At 43.8% G+C, this 18,914-nt stretch overlaps 1 protein-coding gene across 2 annotated transcripts; it reads right to left on the bottom strand.

Moving 5' to 3' along the window:
- Positions 1–455: 455 nt before the first annotated feature.
- Positions 456–17,493, bottom strand: LOC129810679 (guanine nucleotide-binding protein subunit alpha-11-like). Of its 2 annotated transcripts, none has more exons than XM_055861436.1 (8): positions 16,698–17,493; positions 16,096–16,249; positions 13,935–14,119; positions 13,566–13,720; positions 12,231–12,359; positions 8,342–8,471; positions 7,395–7,548; positions 456–6,109 (listed from the first exon to the last, which is right to left on the bottom strand). In XM_055861436.1, the coding sequence occupies exons 1-8, from the start codon at positions 16,731–16,733 to the stop codon at positions 5,904–5,906; spliced, it is 1,149 nt and encodes a 382-aa protein (XP_055717411.1). In that variant the 5' UTR covers positions 16,734–17,493; the 3' UTR covers positions 456–5,903. The 2 variants fall into 2 exon arrangements, with proteins under 2 accessions (XP_055717411.1, XP_055717412.1); XM_055861437.1 differs by having other exon boundaries at positions 16,096–16,253; positions 16,698–17,476.
- Positions 17,494–18,914: the final 1,421 nt, after the last annotated feature.

Genomic DNA, 18,914 nt, shown 5'->3' with positions numbered 1-18,914 from the left:
GTGTGTGTGTGTGTGAGTATTGTGTATGTGTTCATTCCTCAGAGCTGTTGCACCTGGTGTGTATCTGCATTGAGGGGCATTAATGAAAATGGGAGGCTTTGACTGTTTCTTATCAGCTAGTCCAGTCCTTAGCAACACGCACGCACGCACGCACGCACGCACGCACGCACACACACAGCAAACAGCCAGACCTCAAACAGCCAGAGCTACGGCCTCATCTCCTCCACCTCCACAAGACATCACAAAGGCTACCTGTGTTCTAGAAGCGCGTTGTGTGCAGCTGGGGATGAAAAACATGAGGGTAGTCCTGACACAAGTCCTTTATCAACAAACAGGGGAGCCAGGAGATGGATGTGTCATGGTGTGTGTTCTGGCTCCAAGAGGGATTGATCAATATAGCAGTGGTATTTCAGGAGAAGACGAATGTGCGTATGTGTGTCAGTGAGAGGTTTGAATAAACAGATCCATCTTTATTAGTTTGGATAGCTGTGTGTATCCCACCTGCTATCACATCCCCACTCTAGCTTGCATTACAGCAGTAGACAAATCAATCTCTTTAAATCACCAAAGCACAGGCAGCTATGATTATACCAAAATTGAGCTCAAGTCAGCGTTACTATTGGCAATGTGTAACGGCAGCCTTCCTCCTCTTCACGAGAAGAGGAGGTGTAGCAGGGATCGGACCAACATCCAGTGCTCAACATGTTTAATAGACGAAACCGTGAACACTTACAAAAATACAAAATAACAAACGTGGCAAACCGAAAACAGTCCTATCTTGTGCAGAGAACAAAAAGACAGAAGACAACCACCCACAAATCCAAACACAAAACAGGCTACCTTAATATGGTTCCCAATCAGAGACAATGACAAACACCTGCCTCTGATTGAGAACCACATCAGGCCAATTGACAATCCCCACATAGAAACACAAAACATAGAATTCCCACCCAGCTCACGTCCTGACCAACAATAAAACAAGGAAAACACACAAGAACTATGGTCAGAACGTGACACAATGTATGAAAGATTAACTAATACCGTTTTTTAAAATGGGAAATTAATTTGCATGCAGAACTGCAGGAGATATATAAACGTCCAAATAAATAATTACACACATCTTTCAAACAAAGGAGTCAATAAACAAATCTAATTCTGAACAAATTCAACAGGAACGGTTCTCTGTTAAAGTTCTGAATGCTGCATAAAACTAAAAACACATTGTACTAACAAAGCAGAAGCTTTCTGACAACATTGAGTCATTTATCCTGACTGAATGCTGGAAAAAAGTGAATGTGTTTTTGGAATCCAAAGTTTAGAAAATGGAAATGAAAGATTGATTTAATTGAATAAACCTGAAAGAAAAACCTTATAATGTTGAGTGAGGGCTGAGAGTGAGAGCCTATGCAATGTGTCAGGGCTTGAGTGCTGTGACGATGTAACGAGACCTCTCTGGTGTTGATAGGGCTGTGAGACTGAGGCATCAGGGTTGCCTCAGTCGCTCTCTCTAAGGATGACACACACACACACACACTCACACGCTGCCACTCTCTGGGAAGATGACATACACACACAACGGGCACCCAGCCGTGAGAAAGAATGTCAACTTGTCTGAGTGAGAATGGCAGTCACCAGGGACATTGCGTCACACGCCTGTAACAGTGCCATCACCAGCCGGAGTGTGTGTGTTTCACGTATTTTTATTCTGATGTGCTTATGTGAATACAGTGCATTCGGAAAGTTTTCAGACCCCTTGACTTTTTCCACATTTTATTACATTACAGCCTTATTCTAAAATGTATTAAATCGTGTTTTTCCCTCCTTAATCTACACACAATACCCCATAATGACAAAGCAAAAGAATTATAAAAAAACGCACCTTTGGCAGCAATTACAGCCTCGAGTCTTCTTGGGTATGACGCTACAAGCTTGCACACCTGTATCTGGGGAGTTTCTCCAATTTTTCTCTGCAGATCCTCTCAAGCTCTGTCAGGTTGTATGGGGAGCGCCGCTGCACAGCTATTTTCAGGTCTCTCCAGAGATGTTCGATCCTATTCAAGTCCGGGCTCGGGCTGGGTCACTCAAGGACATTCAGAGATGTGTCCCGAAGCCACTCCTGTGTTGTCTAGGATGTGTGCTTAGGGTCGTTGTCCTGTTGGAAGGTGATCCTTCATCCCAGTCTGAGGTCCTGGGCGCTCTGGAGCAGGTTTTCATCAAGGATCTCTCTGTACTTTACTCCGTTCATCTTTCCCTCAACCCTGACTAGTCTCTCTGCCGCTGAAAAACATCCCCACAGCATGATGCTGCCACCACCATGCTTCACCGTAAGGATGGTGCCAGGTTTCAGGCCAAAGAGTTCACTCTTGGTTTCATCATACCAGAGAATCTTGTTCCTCATTGTCTGAGAGTCTTTAGGTGCCTTCTGGCAAACTCCAAGCTGGCTGTCATGTGCCTTTTACTGAGGAGTGGCTTCCGTCTGGCCACCATAAAGTTCTGATTGGTGGAGTGCTGCAGAGATGGTTGTCCTTCTGAAAGGTTCTCCCATCTCCACAGAGGAACTCTGGAGCTCAGTCAGAGTGACCATTGGGTTCTTGGTCACCTCCCTGACCAAGGCCCTTCTCCCGAATTGCTCAGTTTGGCTGGGCGGCCAGCTCTAAGAAGAGTCTTGCTGGTTCCAAACTTCTTCCATTTAAGAATGATGGAGGCCACTATGTTCTTGAGGACCTTCAATGCTGCAGAAATGTTGTGGTACCCTTCACCAGATCTGTGCCTCAACACAATCCTGTCTCGGATCTCTACGGACAATTCCTTCGACCTCATGGCTTGGTTTTTGCTCTGACATGCACTGTCAACTATGGGACCTTATAAGACAGGTTTGTGCCTCTCCAAATCATGTCTAATTAATTGAATTTACCCCAGGTGGACTCCAATCAAGTTGTAGAAACATCTCAAGGATGATCAATGGAATCAGGATGCATCTGAGCTCAATTTCGAGTCCTAGAGCAAAGGGTCTGAATACTTACGTAAATAAGGTATTTCTGTTATTTTTGTATTTATTTTTTGCAAACATTTCTAAAAACCTGTTTTCGCTTTGTCATTATGGGGTACTTTGTGTAGCTTGATGAGAGACATTGTTTATTTGATCAATTTTAGAATAAGGCTGTAACGTAGCAAAATGTGGAAAAAGTCAAGTGGTCTGAATACTTTCCGAGTACACTGTATATAGTGATACATTATTTGGTTATGTGTGTACATAGATACTGTGTCTGTGCCCCAGGCTTATTTACCATGGTATTGTTGTGACATTGTATAGTGGTGTTACAATAACAAATCAGAACTCTGATACGCGTTACATAAGTAGTCATAAGACTTTCCATCCGTGGGGACTTTTTGTTTTAGTGGCAGACTTGCACTATTGCAGTACGTAAGCAACCATCGAGAGAAGCAGATAATAACAATGGGACATTGAAGAACATAAGATACGGCTACAATCAGTGTGTGCCGTAAAATATATAAAAACAAGTGCTAATTTCCTCCTTCATGAAATCTACTAACAGACAAGCTCGCTTTCATGGCTGAGGTCCTGAGTTCTTTTGCCAAAGTCAACTGTCTGTTTGTTGACCCACACTCCTGTCCTTGCAGGTTCTCTGGTTCTCTATAAGCACACACAGGGGTTTATTGAAATGATAAACAGCAGGTTAAAGATCCTATATGACTATTTGAAGAACAGAGGATGAAAACAGCAGCCAAAGCAAGGCAAGCTAAGCCACTCTTCCTTGGAGTGCTGAGAGAGGAAGCTAGAGTATATCAACAAGACAAGCTATGCAGCACTACACACGTTTACACAAGTGTATATTTCCAATAAGTACCATAGCCTGAAGAAAAACATAAACACACAACATAAACAGAATCTTTTTCAAAACATAACTTCAATTAGAAAATATTTCCCCAAATTCCTCCCAAATCTATACAAAATATTTGCACCAAATAAGAGTTCTCCCAATGTTAGTCTGTAATATATACAGTGCATCACCTCCTGTCACACTATCTGTTAATGAGGTGGTCTAATATAACAAAATAAGCTGAATACAATTAATAATTCCTCACATCAGGTAGCAGAGCCTATGTTCAGTTCTACAAGGAAATATATATATATTATATTTATATATAGTCCTTTACCCCCCCAATTTTTTTTGTAAAAAACAAACACATTCTTCACACTGCAGCAAAGCAATCTTCTCAAACCTTAATAAATTCGATGCATATTGTATGATCCATGCCTGCAATTTGTAATTACTGACTTCAATTTAATGGAAGAGGTTTTAATCTGACTTTGAAGTCCTTTTCCACTGACACACTCATCATCTGCTTTAGTGACGCACACAGGTCAGAATATTATCGCCTGTATTATCTGACAGACTCCATCCTGCTCCACTCACTCATATTTATAGAGGCCATATCGCTTAAATTAAACCAATATAGAATCCAATATAAAATGCTACTGAACATGAAACAAGTTGAGCACAGCCTGAGCCTGCTAAACTAAATATTGACGGAACATAAATATTGATAGGGGACCAGAGTAAAAGGGCAAGCCAACTATGAATAATGAGTTGTTGTTGATAGTCTTGACACAATGATTAAATCCTTGTTTTGCTGTGTAACCTTTGATGCCACTCTGCAGCGAAGCCCAAAAAACTCCACTGCTCAAATCAAAGCCCTACCGTAGCCTAAAGCCTACAAACATTCACATCATAACTGCATGTTGATTTTTAGAGCTATCAGACAGTGGCAAGACTTGAACCACCCGCGATGCCAGGCGTTCGTTTTAACTGGCCTCTCTGAGCCACCTAATAGCAGTCCTAACAGGGTCCTAGGAATTTAATGAGATCTTTTAATACATTTCAGCTTTAACAGCAGCATGCCTGCCAGCTAGTAATAACCCTGTACTTGGCTGCTGCTCTTAAGCACTCTCATTTGTTAGTTAATGTATACATTCACCGGCGTTGTTGTTCCCATATGAACTCAATGTATAGCAGGTAGTGACTGGTCGTAAGGCAGGCACATTAGGGGAAGAGACTAAACAAAAGCATCCACCAAAAACCAAACCAAGAATCCTAACAGTGTACAGTACAGCATTGCATTCCATAACATACTGTATCAGGGGAACCCGTTATGACATCAAGTGATTTCTGACACCTTATCGATCACAGCTGTAGTAAACGCCTCAACTCCCACATTTCTCGCCTGCATCACATCTACACCTGAGACTCAGCGGCAAAATATACGGGTGTCAACCAAGCAAACCAATTAAAAGACCAACCAAACACAAAATGTTACACAGCCTTCAGTGGTGGCTACTTCTCATAGGTGTGAACTGGTTATGTAATGGCTACAACGCATGTGTACAGTAGTGTTAATTCAACACACAGATAGAGTGGAATCTTCTGTAGTGATCTCTAGAGCAGAGGCATTTTCTATCAACAGGGTTGTGGTAGAGATATAGAGGGGCTATAGAGTTCTCCTCTCCACCAGCTAAAGTCATCACTCACATAATGGAGACACAGCACTTCATGACATCTCTAGTCCAGTTTCCATCACTGGTAGAGCCACTGCATCTCCAAGCCCTTACAAACAACATTATAAAATAACAACCAGAGTGTGTGTGTGTGTTTAAAACATGTTCGTGATACAGGAGTAATAAGAGTCACTCCATTCTGTTCTGCTCTCCAGGTAGAGATTCCTTCCTGCAATAAGAAGGTTTGGCCAGAGAGCATCCCCACTGGAGCTGAGATTGAGAGAGAGGAGAAAACTGAGCAAGGGAGGGATGGAGGGAGAGCCTCTTCTGCCCTGAGTGGTTGTTGGTTGAGTGTGGCCCCATTGGTAGGCGGGTCCCCAGGCCCTCAGATCACCCCAAACTCCATGAGAGACTTGAGGAGCACCGTGTCCTTGACGTCACTGAACACTTTGCGGATGTTGTTTGTGTCGGTGGCGCAGGTGAAGTGGGGGTACAGCGTCTTGCTATCTTCCTTCTTGTCCCGGCTGTGAGCCTGCTGCTCATACATCTTCTGGATGTACTTCATAGCATCCTGAGCATCACGTCGCTTTCCTTCATGTGTGGGGTGAGGAGGACAAGGGACAGGAAAGAGATGGAGACAACCACAGCAAAGGAGGAGAGTGAGAGAAGGGAGAGAAAAGGTCAGGAGATATGAGAATATGTTAGAGAAAAATGGGAGGCCATTAGAAACAAAAATGACAAGCAATGGATCGAACATATTGAATGATTTTCATGTAGTATTGCAGCCATCACACAATGTTACCATTTAGCAAAACGTTTAAATGGCAACTGTTCATCGAACGGCCAATATGAATGAATCTATACTAATAATTTCAGACTTTATGAAGGAAAGAACAATGTCTCCCCAACCCCCCGCCACAGATGCCTGGAGTGATAGCTTAGTGATGCAAAGAGCAGGGTATTTATGGTTGCCATGAGCAACAGGCCGGGGGAGACGGGGTGCGCGGAGCTGATGTGTAGGTAGGTGGGGAAGCTCTAGAGAGGCTCTGATACCTTCCTTCCACATCAGTGTAGGCACAGTGTTAGTAAACTACGTACCCACGACATACACCTGAAGTAACATGAAATCAATCACACATTCAACGTTTGCTGAAACAAGAATAAATGGTACTCAAAAAACATTATGTTTACTGGTTTTGCTATAGCCAGTATGGTTATGTATTCATGTGAGAGCTCACCCTAAGAAATGGAAACCTCACTAGGTTTTAAATTACTTTCTAAAATGAGGTCTTTGTTATTTCAACCAGTAGCAACAGTTAGCTACATCTCTAATGGTTTTAGAAAGAAAAATGAAACACCAAAGAGTATGGCTCGATAGGTTTACATCCATCATCACACTGCCTATTATCTACCAGCTCAATGTGAGGGGATGTGTGTGTGTGTGTGTGTGTGTGTGTGTGTGTGAAAGAGTTTTTGTGAGAGTGTGAAAGTGTGTGTGTGTGAGAGAGAGAGAGAGAGAGAGAGAGAGAGAGAGAGAGAGAGAGAGAGAGAGAGAGAGAGAGAGAGAGAGAGAGAGAGAGAGTGTGTGTGTGTGTTTGTGTGTGTATTTGTGAGTGTGTGTGTGTATGTGTGAAAGAGTTTTTGTGAGAGTGTGTGTGTGTGTGAGTGTGTGTGAGAGATAGTGTTTGTGAGAGTGTGTATGTGTGTGTGTGTGTGTGAGGTGAGCGACAGTGTTTGTGAGTGTGTGTGTGAGAGAGTGTGTGTGTGTGAGTGTGTGTGTGTGTGTGTGTGTGTGTGTGTGTGTGTGTGTGTGTGTGTGTGTGTGTGTGCGTGTGTGTGCGTGTGTGTGTGTGTGTGTGTGTGTGTGTGGAGCTACCTGTGAACCCTGGGAAGTACTTCTGCAGGTCGGATGCCTGGATCTTGTCAGCCAGGATATCTGTCTTGTTGAGAAAGAGGATGATGGAGGTGTTGAGGAACCAGGGGGAGTGGATGGTGGTGTAGAACAAAGCCAAGCTCTCATCCATACGCTTCTGCTGGGGGCGAGGGGGAATGAGGGGGAGAGGGGAGGGAGAGAAGGGGAGAGGGAGTGAAGGGGGAGGTTGATGAATTTAGAGGGAGACTAAAAAGTGTCCAGGAAAGATAAGCGGCTTAGTGAGCCTTGGTCAGGAGGGAGGGTTGAAGAGATTGCGGTCAGGAGGGAGGGCTGAAGAGATTGCGGTCAGGAGGGAGTTTGGAGAGATTGTGGTCAGGAGGGAGGGTTGAAGAGATTGCGGTCAGGAAGGAGTTTGGAGAGATTGCGGTCAGGGCGGAGGGTTGAAGAGATTGCGGTCAGGAGGGAGGGTTGAAGAGATTGCGGTCAGGAGGGAGGGTTGAAGAGATTGCGGTCAGAAGGGAGGGTTGAAGAGATTGCGGTCAGGAGGGAGGGTTGAAGAGATTGCGGTCAGGAGGGAGGGTTGAAGAGATTGCGGTCAGGAGGGAGGGTTGAAGAGATTGCGGTCAGGAGGGAGGGTTGAAGAGATTGCGGTCAGGACGGAGGTTTGAAGAGATTGTGGTAAGGCAGCAGGTTTTGATAGGCAACAGTAAGACCTGTTGGCCATGGCCAGGAAAAACTCTGGAGAGAATCTTGACTTACATTGAAGGCCAAGGACGACACAGAGGACAAACAGATAAACTGACTGACTGTTTGACTGACTTGACTGACTGAAAGACAGACAGAAAGAAAGAAAGACAGACAGGCAAGACAGACAGGCCAGCCAGACAAGCCAGACAGACAAGCCAGCCAGCCAGCCCGACAGATAGATAGACAGACAGACAGGTGCTCACATCAGTCTCTCTCTCCTCCAGGACCTGGTCGTACTCGCTGAGGGAAGCCAGGAAAATGAGGGACGTCACATCCTGAAAACAATGGATCCACTTTCTCCTCTCTGACTTCTGTCCACCCACATCCACAATCCTACCCGGAGAGAGAGAGAAAATGATAAAACACATATTAGAGCATCTTTTAACACACACACACACACACACACACACACACACACACACACACACACACACACACACACACACACACACACACACACACACACACACACACACACACACACACACACACACACACACCCCCACACACCCCCACACACACACACACACACACTGTTGTGCCCTTTAATCAATAAGGTGTTTGTGATGCCACGCATGGCAGGGGCCTTGTCTTGGCGAGGCAGCTGGTCAGAGTTGTTAATGAGCTAGGAGTGTCTGTACTCTATAGAGGTGTAGCTAACACTGTGAGAGAGGCTGTCATATCCCCCGGTTTATACCCAGACTCCTCTCTTCTCTCTCCTGCTGTCACACATCAAACCTGGTTCAGTTTCCAAGTCCCCATGCAAATGAGCCTCACAGAGCATTTGGCTCTAAAAAAGGCCGTAATTGATACCTCACCATTTCTATCCCACTGTATCCTGCCTGCCCGATTACAGAGACAAATTACAGTCCAACCTTTCACAACAGAGGAGAAAAACGCCACACCTGAACATAGCTGGAACATTCATGTTAATAATACAAAGGTCTCTTAAGAAACAATTGCATGGACATGTTCAAAAGCACAAAAATAAATGAGTGAGTTCTCAGGAAGTTTTCTGTATAATGCCAATTGTGATTGTATGTGATTGTAATTACACCGTGCCCAAAGCAGCCAAGGGTCGAGTCAGACAATATCTCTGTAAGCAAGCCTATAGTCTACTCCTAGAGCTGGGACGATAAACTGAAAAATAACCGTCACCGACACTGCCCTCCTCTTACTGAAGCAATTTTGCTTATGTGGTAACTTTCGTGATTAGGCAATACAATGTTCCTGCAGATTTTTGGGTTCTCAAAACCATTATTTGGTCAACAGTAATGTACATTAATGTGCTTCCTGCAATGAAAGTATCTGCTCTATTCCTATCTGCCGATGCTGGCTCTCAGTTCCACTCCCACCTTTGCTCACAGAGTGAGCATTCTGACAAGCACATGGATATATGACTGTTGAGCAACATTTAAATGTAGTTGCGGGGGAAAACAACGTTTTTAAAACAACTACAGTAAATGTAGTTAAATAGAGGGGAAACTCCGCTTTCTGTGAGTATAACAATTATTTCTCAACTCTCAATATTGAGGAAATTATAGCACTTTACAAACGGAGTATGTTGCATTTTCAGTATTGAATAGATCAAGTAGCCTATAAAAGCTTAATCAATTACATGACTATCTAATAACGATATCATATTCAGAATTAGCTATTTATTTAAGGTATTTTGAGTTTCCACTTCCTCAGGTTAATTATGTAAAATAGGCTATAGCCTAAAGGCCAATATGCACAAAAATGCATCATTCTGGATGCTATTTTGACATGTTGCACAGAATATCAACCATGAATTCCCTTAACATGTTTGATAAAATATTAAACTTCTTTATTTTCTTTAATGGCACTGGAAGAAGTAAGTCTAGAGCCCTGCCACTAATGGAAAGTAACTGTGCAGTAAAAAAAAAATACACTGCTCAAAAGAATAAAGGGAACACTTAAACAACACAATGTAACTCCAAGTCAATCATACTTCTGTGAAATCAAACTGTCCACTTAGGAAGCAACACTGATTGACAATAAATTTCACATGCTGTTGTGCAGATGGAATAGACAAAAGGTGGAAATTATAGGCAATTAGCAAGACACCCCCAATAAAGGAGTGGTTCTGCAAGTGGTGCCCACAGACCACTTCTCAGTTCCTATGCTTCCTGACTGATGTTTTGGTCCCTTTTGAATGCTGGCGGTGCTTTCACTCTAGTGGTAGCATGAGACGGAGTCTACAACCCACACAAGTGACTCAGGTAGTGCAGCTCATCCAGGATGGCACATCAATGCGAGCTGTGGCAAGAAGGTTTGCTGTGTCTGTCAGCGTAGTGTCCAGAGCATGGAGGCACTACCAGGAGACAGGCCAGTACATCAGGAGACATGGAGGAGGCCGTAGGAGGGCAACAACCCAGCAGCAGGACTGCTACCCCCTGCAAAATGACCTCCAGCAGGCCACAAATGTGCATGTGTCTGCTCAAACGGTCAGAAACAGACTCCATGAGGGTGGTATGAGAGCCCGACGTCCACAGGTGGGGGTTATGCTTACAGCCCAACACCGTGCAGGACGTTTGTGTACATACGTATTCAGACTCTTTTCTCTGAGACTCGAAATTGAGATCAGGTGCATCCTGTGTCCATTGATCATCCTTGAGATGTTTCTACAACTTGATTGGAGTCCAGCTGTGGTAAATTCAATTGATTGGACATGATTTGGAAAGGCACAAACCTGTCTATATAAGGTCCCACAGTTGACCCACAGTCAGAGCAAAAACCAAGCCATGAGGTCGAAGGAATTGTCCGTAGAGCTCCGAGACAGGATTGTGTCGAGGAGGATCTGGGGAAGGGTCCCAAAAAATGGCTCCAGCATTGAAGGTCCCCAAGAACACAGTGGCCTCCCTCTTTCTTAAATGGAAGTTTGGAACCACCAATACTTTTCCAGAGCTGGCCGCCCGGCCAAACTGAGCAATTGGGGGGAAAAGGCCTTGGTCAGGGAGGTGACAAAGAACCCGACGGTCACTCTGACAGTGCTCCAGAGTTTCTCTGTGGAGATGGGGGAACCTTCCAGAAGGACAACCATCTCTGCAGCATTCCACCAATCAGACATTTATGGTAGGGTGGCCAGACGGAAGCCACTCCTCAGTAAAAGGCATATGACAGCCAGCTAGAAGTTTATCTGGTCTGATGAAACCAAGAGTGAACTCTTTGACCTGAATGCCAAGTGTCACGTCTGGAGGACACCTGCCACCATCCCTACGGTGAAGCATGGTGGTGGCAGCATCATGCAGTGAGGATGTTTTTCAGCGGCAGGGAGACTAGTCAGTGTCGAAGGGAAAGATGAGCGGAGCAAAGTGCAGAGAGATCCTTGATGAAAACCTGCTCCAGAGGGCTCAGGACCTCAGACTGGGGTGAAGGTTCACCCTCCAACACAACAACGACCCTAAGCATACAGCCAAGACCAAGCAGGCGTGGCTTCGGGACAAGTCTCTGAATGTCTTTGAGTGGCTCAGCCAGAGCCTGGACTTGAACCCGATTGAACATCACTGGAGAGACCTGAAAATAGCTGTGCAGCGACGCTCCCCATCCAACCTGTCAAAAGCTTGAGAGGATCTGCAGAGAAGAACTCCCCAAATACAGGTGTGGCAAGCTTGTAGCGTCACACCCAAGAAGACTCGAGGATGTAATCGCTGCCAAAGGTGCTTCAACAAAGTACTGAGTAAAGAGTGTGAATACTTATGTAAGTGTGAAATTTCTATTTTTACAATTTTTAATGCATTTCTAAACATTTCTAAAAACCTGGTTTTGCTTTGCCTTTATTGTGTGTAGATTGATGAGGGAAAAAAACAGTTGAATTCATTCTTAGAAAAAGGCTGTAACGTAACAAAATGTGGACAAAGTCAAAGGGTCTGAATACCTTCCAAATGCACTGTAAATATCGTGGATTTGTCATTATTGAGCAAAATGGGTCAATATATAGTGATATGACTTTTTGTCTAAATTTACCAACTCTATGTAGTCCACAATTTAATCAGCAGCAATGCTGTTCCATTAGTTCCCTTGAGATCTGGGTGAGTCCTGGGTGAGTGATATGAGTGAGAGTGTGGCCACCTGAGTGTGATGGTCTTTACGGTGAAGGAGTAGTCATGGATGCCGGTGGTGGGGAATCGTACCCGCAGCACGTCCTGAGCAGTGGGGATGTAGTTTGGGGCAGATATGCGGTCCAGATTGGTCATGTAACTGAAAAGAACAGAAAGACAGAAAGAGAGAGAGAGGGAAAAAGAGAGAGCAAAAAAACAGAGAGAAAGAGAGAGCGAGAGAGCATGTTAAAATTGTGAAATAATTCAATTGCCCGTGGTAATGACAATGACAGTAGCAAGTTCATTCTATCTATCATGTTCTTTACATGATACATGTAATATGAACTGTATACAACAACAATCAACACAAATGTAGTTTTGCAGAATGAATTGAGCTGGGAAATTAAACAAAGGGAAATGGAGTCTTTACCATCGTGTTGGGATTATTGTTTTCATGGCTTTTGTTGATACACCCTGTCATTAATTGGATGTTGACTGACTATGTGCATGTTTCTTATTATGCTGCTATACTGACGCAGAGCTAGCTGAGTAAATACTGAGAGAGCAGAGAGAAGGAGAGAGAGGACACAAGGGCGAGACAGGTATGGACAGATACGGGAGGAACACATAGCAGTCCAGCAGTATTGCAGTGATTGAAATGAGTCGTTTCCATTCATTTTCTGTAATGTGAGGCATTAGCTACTCTGATGTCAACTTGTTGACTTTATAGAAATGTATTACATTTGAACTTAATTAGTAAATTCATTCTAAAAGGAAACTAAACTTTACTATTGGATAGCTTTCAAGAATGGGTGGAAAGTGAGAAACGATCCTCATTGTGGCTGTGTATTTTATAACATGAAATCAAATGAATGGTGCCTGATAAGATGGTTGTTTTGTGGCTTCAACATGGCTGAGATCTTGATGTGTATTTATTTGTGAACTAGCCCCCTCTAATGGACATTATGGATTTTGCAGTTGATAAGGACAGTGTACAATGTACAGTGCTGTACAATGGGGACAAAGGGTTGTCCCTAAGGTTGTATATTTCATTGTTTTTGATTATTCAAGTATAACATTTCATATTTACATACTTACATTTTACCAAGGAAGGAAAAAACATCTACTGAAAAAACAGGTGCAAACCTTGCAAATATTTTACTTGGGGCAAATGCTTAGTAAATATGTTCCACGGAGACAGAGATAAAGACAGAGAGCGAGAGAGAGAGATAGAGATAAAAACTGAGATAGACAGAGAGCGAGAGAGATAGAAATAAAGACAGAGATATAGAGACAGAGATAAAGACATAGATAAAGACAGAGAGATAGAGAGAGAGAGATGGAGAGAGAGACTGGTGGTACTCACTACTCTGTGGAGTCCAGCAACTGATACTCGCTGCGGCGGCTGTAGCAGACCCGGAGGCCTGGGTCGGCCCAGAGATGGCGGATAGCGTCCACAAAGCCACGGTCCAGCTGGGTGACCTGCACTGTGTCCACATCCTGCATCCACCTGGCATACATCTGAAGGCAGAAAGAGAGGCTTTAATTGGCTCTAATGTCTGATCCACAGGCGTCAAAGAAAAATCTCTGAAAGCCTCTCCAATCAAAAACACAGAAACAACATGTGTATAATGTGTTTTGTTTTGGTAAATATATGCTACAGAGGTTGCCTTTCACTAATGGTTAAAGGTCAGTTTGATTGAACAGTATGTACGGTATGCCACCAGACCCTGACCTCATTCTCTGGGTAGGCATAGGGCAGTCTGAGGGTGATCATGGCCCGGGTCATAGCTTTCACAGCCGTGAAGATGTTCTGGTAGATGAGCTTGGCGAAGTCCCGTCTTTCCTCTTCAGAGAAGCCACTTCCATGGATGATCCTCATCTGTCTGATGAAGGTGGTTTTCCCACTCTCCCCTGTGCCTGAGGACACATAGCCCAGAGGAGAGTCAGAGAGGAGAGCAATTCTCAGAGGATGTTTTAAAAATGTTAATAAACAATGCAATGTTACAATAAGTGTTGATCAGAGACAGAGACAGCATTACACAATGAGCATTCGGCAACTCATCAAAACCTCATACATGCTTTCAAGCGATACCAGCCATCTGCCTAGTGAAAACCTACTATGAGAGGATACAGTCCTCAGGTAAAAGCCTCAGAGGAATGCATAGTTAACCTTAAAGTAAAACTTTCAAGAAGTTGACAGGTTTGACAGATGTAGGCCACCATCAAGTCAGGATAGTTTATTGTAATTAATTGGTTATGACACAGTTATTACACACATTTGACTTGTCCTGTCCTGCATCTTACCATTTTTTACTGTTATTTTACAAGGTAAGTTGACTGAGAACACATTCTCATTTACAACAACAATCAGTGGAGTAGTTACAGGCGAGAGGAGGGGGGATGAATGAGCCAATTGGAAGCTGGGGATCTGTGTCTGCACCATGCACTCTCACTACTAGTGTCCCCCAGGGCTCGGTTCTAGGCCCTCTCCTCTTCTCTCTGTACACCAAGTCACTCGGCTCTATCATATCCTCACATGGTCTCTCCTATCATTGCTATGCAGATGACACTCAACTACTTTTCTGCTTCCCCCTTCTGACACCCAGGGGGGTGACACACATCTCTGCGTGTCTGGCAGATATCTCAGCTTGGATGTCAGCCCACCACCACAATGGAAATAATCTGTTAAGCTTTATTGTGTTATCCTTGATGATTTTCTTAAATTGTATGTGGAGGAGTCACCTGCTGGAGCGCCCTTATGTTTGGATTTTACAAACTGTCAAATAAATTAAATCAATCATTCACCTTAAGCTCAACATCAGGGCTGCCCTCCTCCCACGGGAAGGCCTGCCCGCTCAAAGACCACTCCATCACGGTTGGCAACTCCACAGTGTCACCCTCCCAGAGTGCAAAGAACCTTGGCGTGACCCTGGACAACACCCTGTTATTCTCTGCAAACATCAAAGCAGTGACTCGCTCCTGCAGATTCATGCTCTACAACATCCGTAAGGTATGACCCTACCTCACACAGGAAGCGGCACAGGTCCTAATCCGGGCTCTTGTCATCTCCTGTCTGGACTACTGAAACTCGCTGTTGGCTGGGCTCCCCGCTTCTGAGGGCCAGCTGGGAATTTAGCCAGGACACCGGGGTCAACACCCCTACTCTTACGATAAGTGCTATGGGATCTTTTAGTGACCACAGAGCGTCAGGTCACCCGTTTAACGTCCCATTCGAAAGACGGCACCCTACATAGTGCAATGCCCCCAATCACTGCACTGGCGCATTCAGATCTTTTTTTTTTTAGACCAGAGTGCCTCTTATTGTGCCTCATACCCCCTTTTATTTCCCTTTCGTCAAATTATTGAGTTTTTATTTGACGGAGTAGGCTATTTTGTACAGAAATTTCATGACCCCATCTATCTCGTTCTTCAAATGTTAACATGTCAACACATGCTTAACATATTTGTCTTTCCTTAGTAATGGCAGAAAATAGGCCCTAGACTTAGAGAGGTGTATACCTCATGCATTCCTCACCTGCTAAATGTTACACTCCCAGTCCAGGTGTCATAAAATAATAAATGGCATTGCATCTTTCTCAAAATATGAATGTTCGTTTTTGGCTTTGCATCTTTCTCAAAGATATTTGTTTTTGTTGTTGAATGCATCATTTTGTTGTTCTCATTGTTGGTTTAAATGGGTGAAAAGTCAGTCATTGCCCATTCTGGACACTTTCAGACGGCTTATATTCCATATGGATTTTTGTCTGTTGCTATTCAATAAAAATAAGTTATTAAGCCCAAGAGTGAAGGAAGAAAAAACTAAATGTGTGTAGGCTATAATAAACATAGCCTAATGCATTTCAAGTCGGAAGACAGAAGATGGAGCTACTGACCGAGTAAAAGAACTTTGATTTCTTTGCGTTCTCTGTTCTTCTGCTGTCGGAGAATCCTCTGGATCTCCTTGTCGATAGCAATGGTTCTCCTCTCTTCATCGTCCAGGCAACAAACCCAGGTCCGACGGCACCATTTCCAGCACGCCATGTCGAACTCACTCAAAAAGGTAGAATTGTTTATACATTAGTATAATATACATCTCATGCTTAGCAATACTGTACTTCTCAGAAAGTTTTTTTTAGAATTAGCCTATGTTTTTAAAGTAGGTATTTTGATGTTGGCAGACAAAGCACAGCATACATTTCCCGAGCAGTGTGTATTTTTTTTCAGAATCAAAAACGTGATCATTGCATAATGTCCAATAATTGCACCGACACATTTTACTGGTTCTTTATACCATTGAAAGACAAATTAGTGTCAAGAACACAAATGGCTGACAGAATCATTTTACTCGACTTTTTGATAGCCTTTTTTATTAATGGTAATTAAATCACAATTAGGGGACTTTTCCGTCAGAAAACCATGAAAATGCCGGTCATGAACAAACAAAGAAGTTATTAAAAACAAATAAGTAGTATTTATTTTTATCAAAATTATTTACCTTCAATGTGTCACACCCCATGTAAAGCAAATACATCAGACTTTCGTTGCGCGTGATCCATTCTCCCCGTGTTCCTATAATATTTTGTTTAACTGTATGAACGTTTCGTTGAAGCACAGCAGAGTATTTCCCGGTTTCAATAACAGTTTGTCTCAAACATAAGCAGATCCTTGTTTAAGTCTACTACAGTACGTGTTCGGGTAGAATATGCAGGGTATGTAGCTTGGTGAAAACACCTCTCAGTCAATGGAATGCGCCTTGAGTGACATGGACTACCTCACTGCAGATAAAGTTTCGACTGAGCTTCATCCCTCACTCAGTCTGCCACAGTCCCATGAGAATGTTAAATGTATGAAGTGAATGGAAAAAGTCCCTTCCTCATCTGTCAGGGATGTATAACCATCCTTTCAGACTTGTGGAGTAAGTTACTCATACTTTTGCTATACCAAACTAATATTTCATAACTCACAAGTGTCAATAGACATAGATTAATCATTCTAAAAGTGTTTTTGTTGTGAGATGAATGGCATAACAGGTAAGTTATTTGTTACTCCTCCCGCCAGCGTTCTGTATGTCAATCTTTTGTCTCAGCAGGCAGAACCGGTTTTACACAGGGATCTTCACTAGGTCTCAGATATTAGGATTGCCTGAGCTCCACGTTGCCATGGGAACAAGGTGAGGTGAGCCACTGCTGAGAAAGGGAGGGGGAGTAAGAGAGATGTGGTGAGGGGGTGGGGACTGACGGTAACAGGAAAGTCCCCTTCTTTCTGCAAAATACAAGAAATGAGGTGCCAATTGTGATAACCCAAAAGGCAGGAAAGAGTGCACGGAAGAAGCAACTCCAGAGGGAACTCAGCTCAGGCAGTATGAGCTACGGCCCAGGGGAGCTACCCAACCTATCCTCCCTATCTGTGGAAATTGGAATGAGGTAGCCAATATGTCCCATAAAACAAGGCATTATAAAGGATTCATCACAGAACAATTGTAATCTGTTATTTCAATTTCATGGATTTTGCACTTGCCTCTGTCTGCAATCTATGTTGCTATTGTATAGCGCCATACCCTACCCTACTACTGCAGATTATCTGAGGTTCAACTTTGCTTTGTTGCCCTCTGCCCGCCCCTGTATTGAGTGGAGTTCACCCACACAGACTATAATAACAGGTGAGGAGATTAATGACGACAGAATGAGGTTACGTGATTTACGTCAAGGCATAATATTATTTTGTGAAAACAATAAAAATGCATTCATGGATTTTAAACGGATATTAGCATTTTTATTTCAAATGTAATACTGAGTCACGTGGCTTGCTATATAAAGCAGGCAGACAGGCATTGAGGCATTGAGTTGCTGTTCGATTGAACGTTAGAATAGGCAAAACAAGTGACCTAAGCAACTTTGAGTGTGGTATGATCGTCGGTGCCAGGCGCGCCGGATCCAGTATCGTAGAAACGGCAGTTCTCCTGGGCTTTTTTCTCTGTAAACCCACTAAAAGGGTTTACAGAGAATGGTGCGACAAACAAAAAACATCCAATCAGCGAAATTCCTGTGGGCAAAAACAGCTAGTTGATGAGAGAGGTCGAAGGACAATGGCAAGAATTGTGCAAGCTAACAGGCGGGCCTCAAACAGGCAAGTAATGGCGCATACAACAGTGGTGTGCAGAACGGCATCTAGAATGCACACCGCGTCAATCCTTGTCACGGATGGGCTATTGCAGCAGACGATCACACCGGGTTCCACTCCTATCAGCTAAAAACAAGAAGAAGCGGCTCCAGTGGGCATGCGATCACCAACACCGGACAATTGAAGACTGGACAAACATTACCTGGAACATGACAGCGAGTTCAGTGTACTTAAGTGGCCTGCGCAGTCCCCAGACCTCAACCTAATAGAGCAGGCTGTTCTGAAGGCAAAGATTGGTCCAACTTGGTATTGCCAGCAGCATACCACCCTGCATACCACTGCTGGCTTGCTTCTGAAGCTAAGCAGGGTTGGTTCTGGTCAGTCCCTGGATGGGAGACCAGATACTGCTGGAAGTGGTGTTGGAGGGCCAGTAGGAGGCACTCTTTCCTCTGGTCTAAAAAATATCCCAATACCCCAGTGACACTGCCCTGTGTAGGGTGATGTCGTTCAGATGGGATGTTAAATGGGTGTCCTGACTCTCTGAGGTCATTAAAGATCCCATGGCACTTGTAAGAGTAGGGCTGTTAACCCT

This window comes from Salvelinus fontinalis, chromosome 14, assembly GCF_029448725.1.
Source record: "Salvelinus fontinalis isolate EN_2023a chromosome 14, ASM2944872v1, whole genome shotgun sequence".
In the NCBI taxonomy this organism is placed as follows: domain Eukaryota; kingdom Metazoa; phylum Chordata; class Actinopteri; order Salmoniformes; family Salmonidae; genus Salvelinus; species Salvelinus fontinalis.
This window is presented reverse-complemented; position numbering and strand designations above follow the sequence as displayed.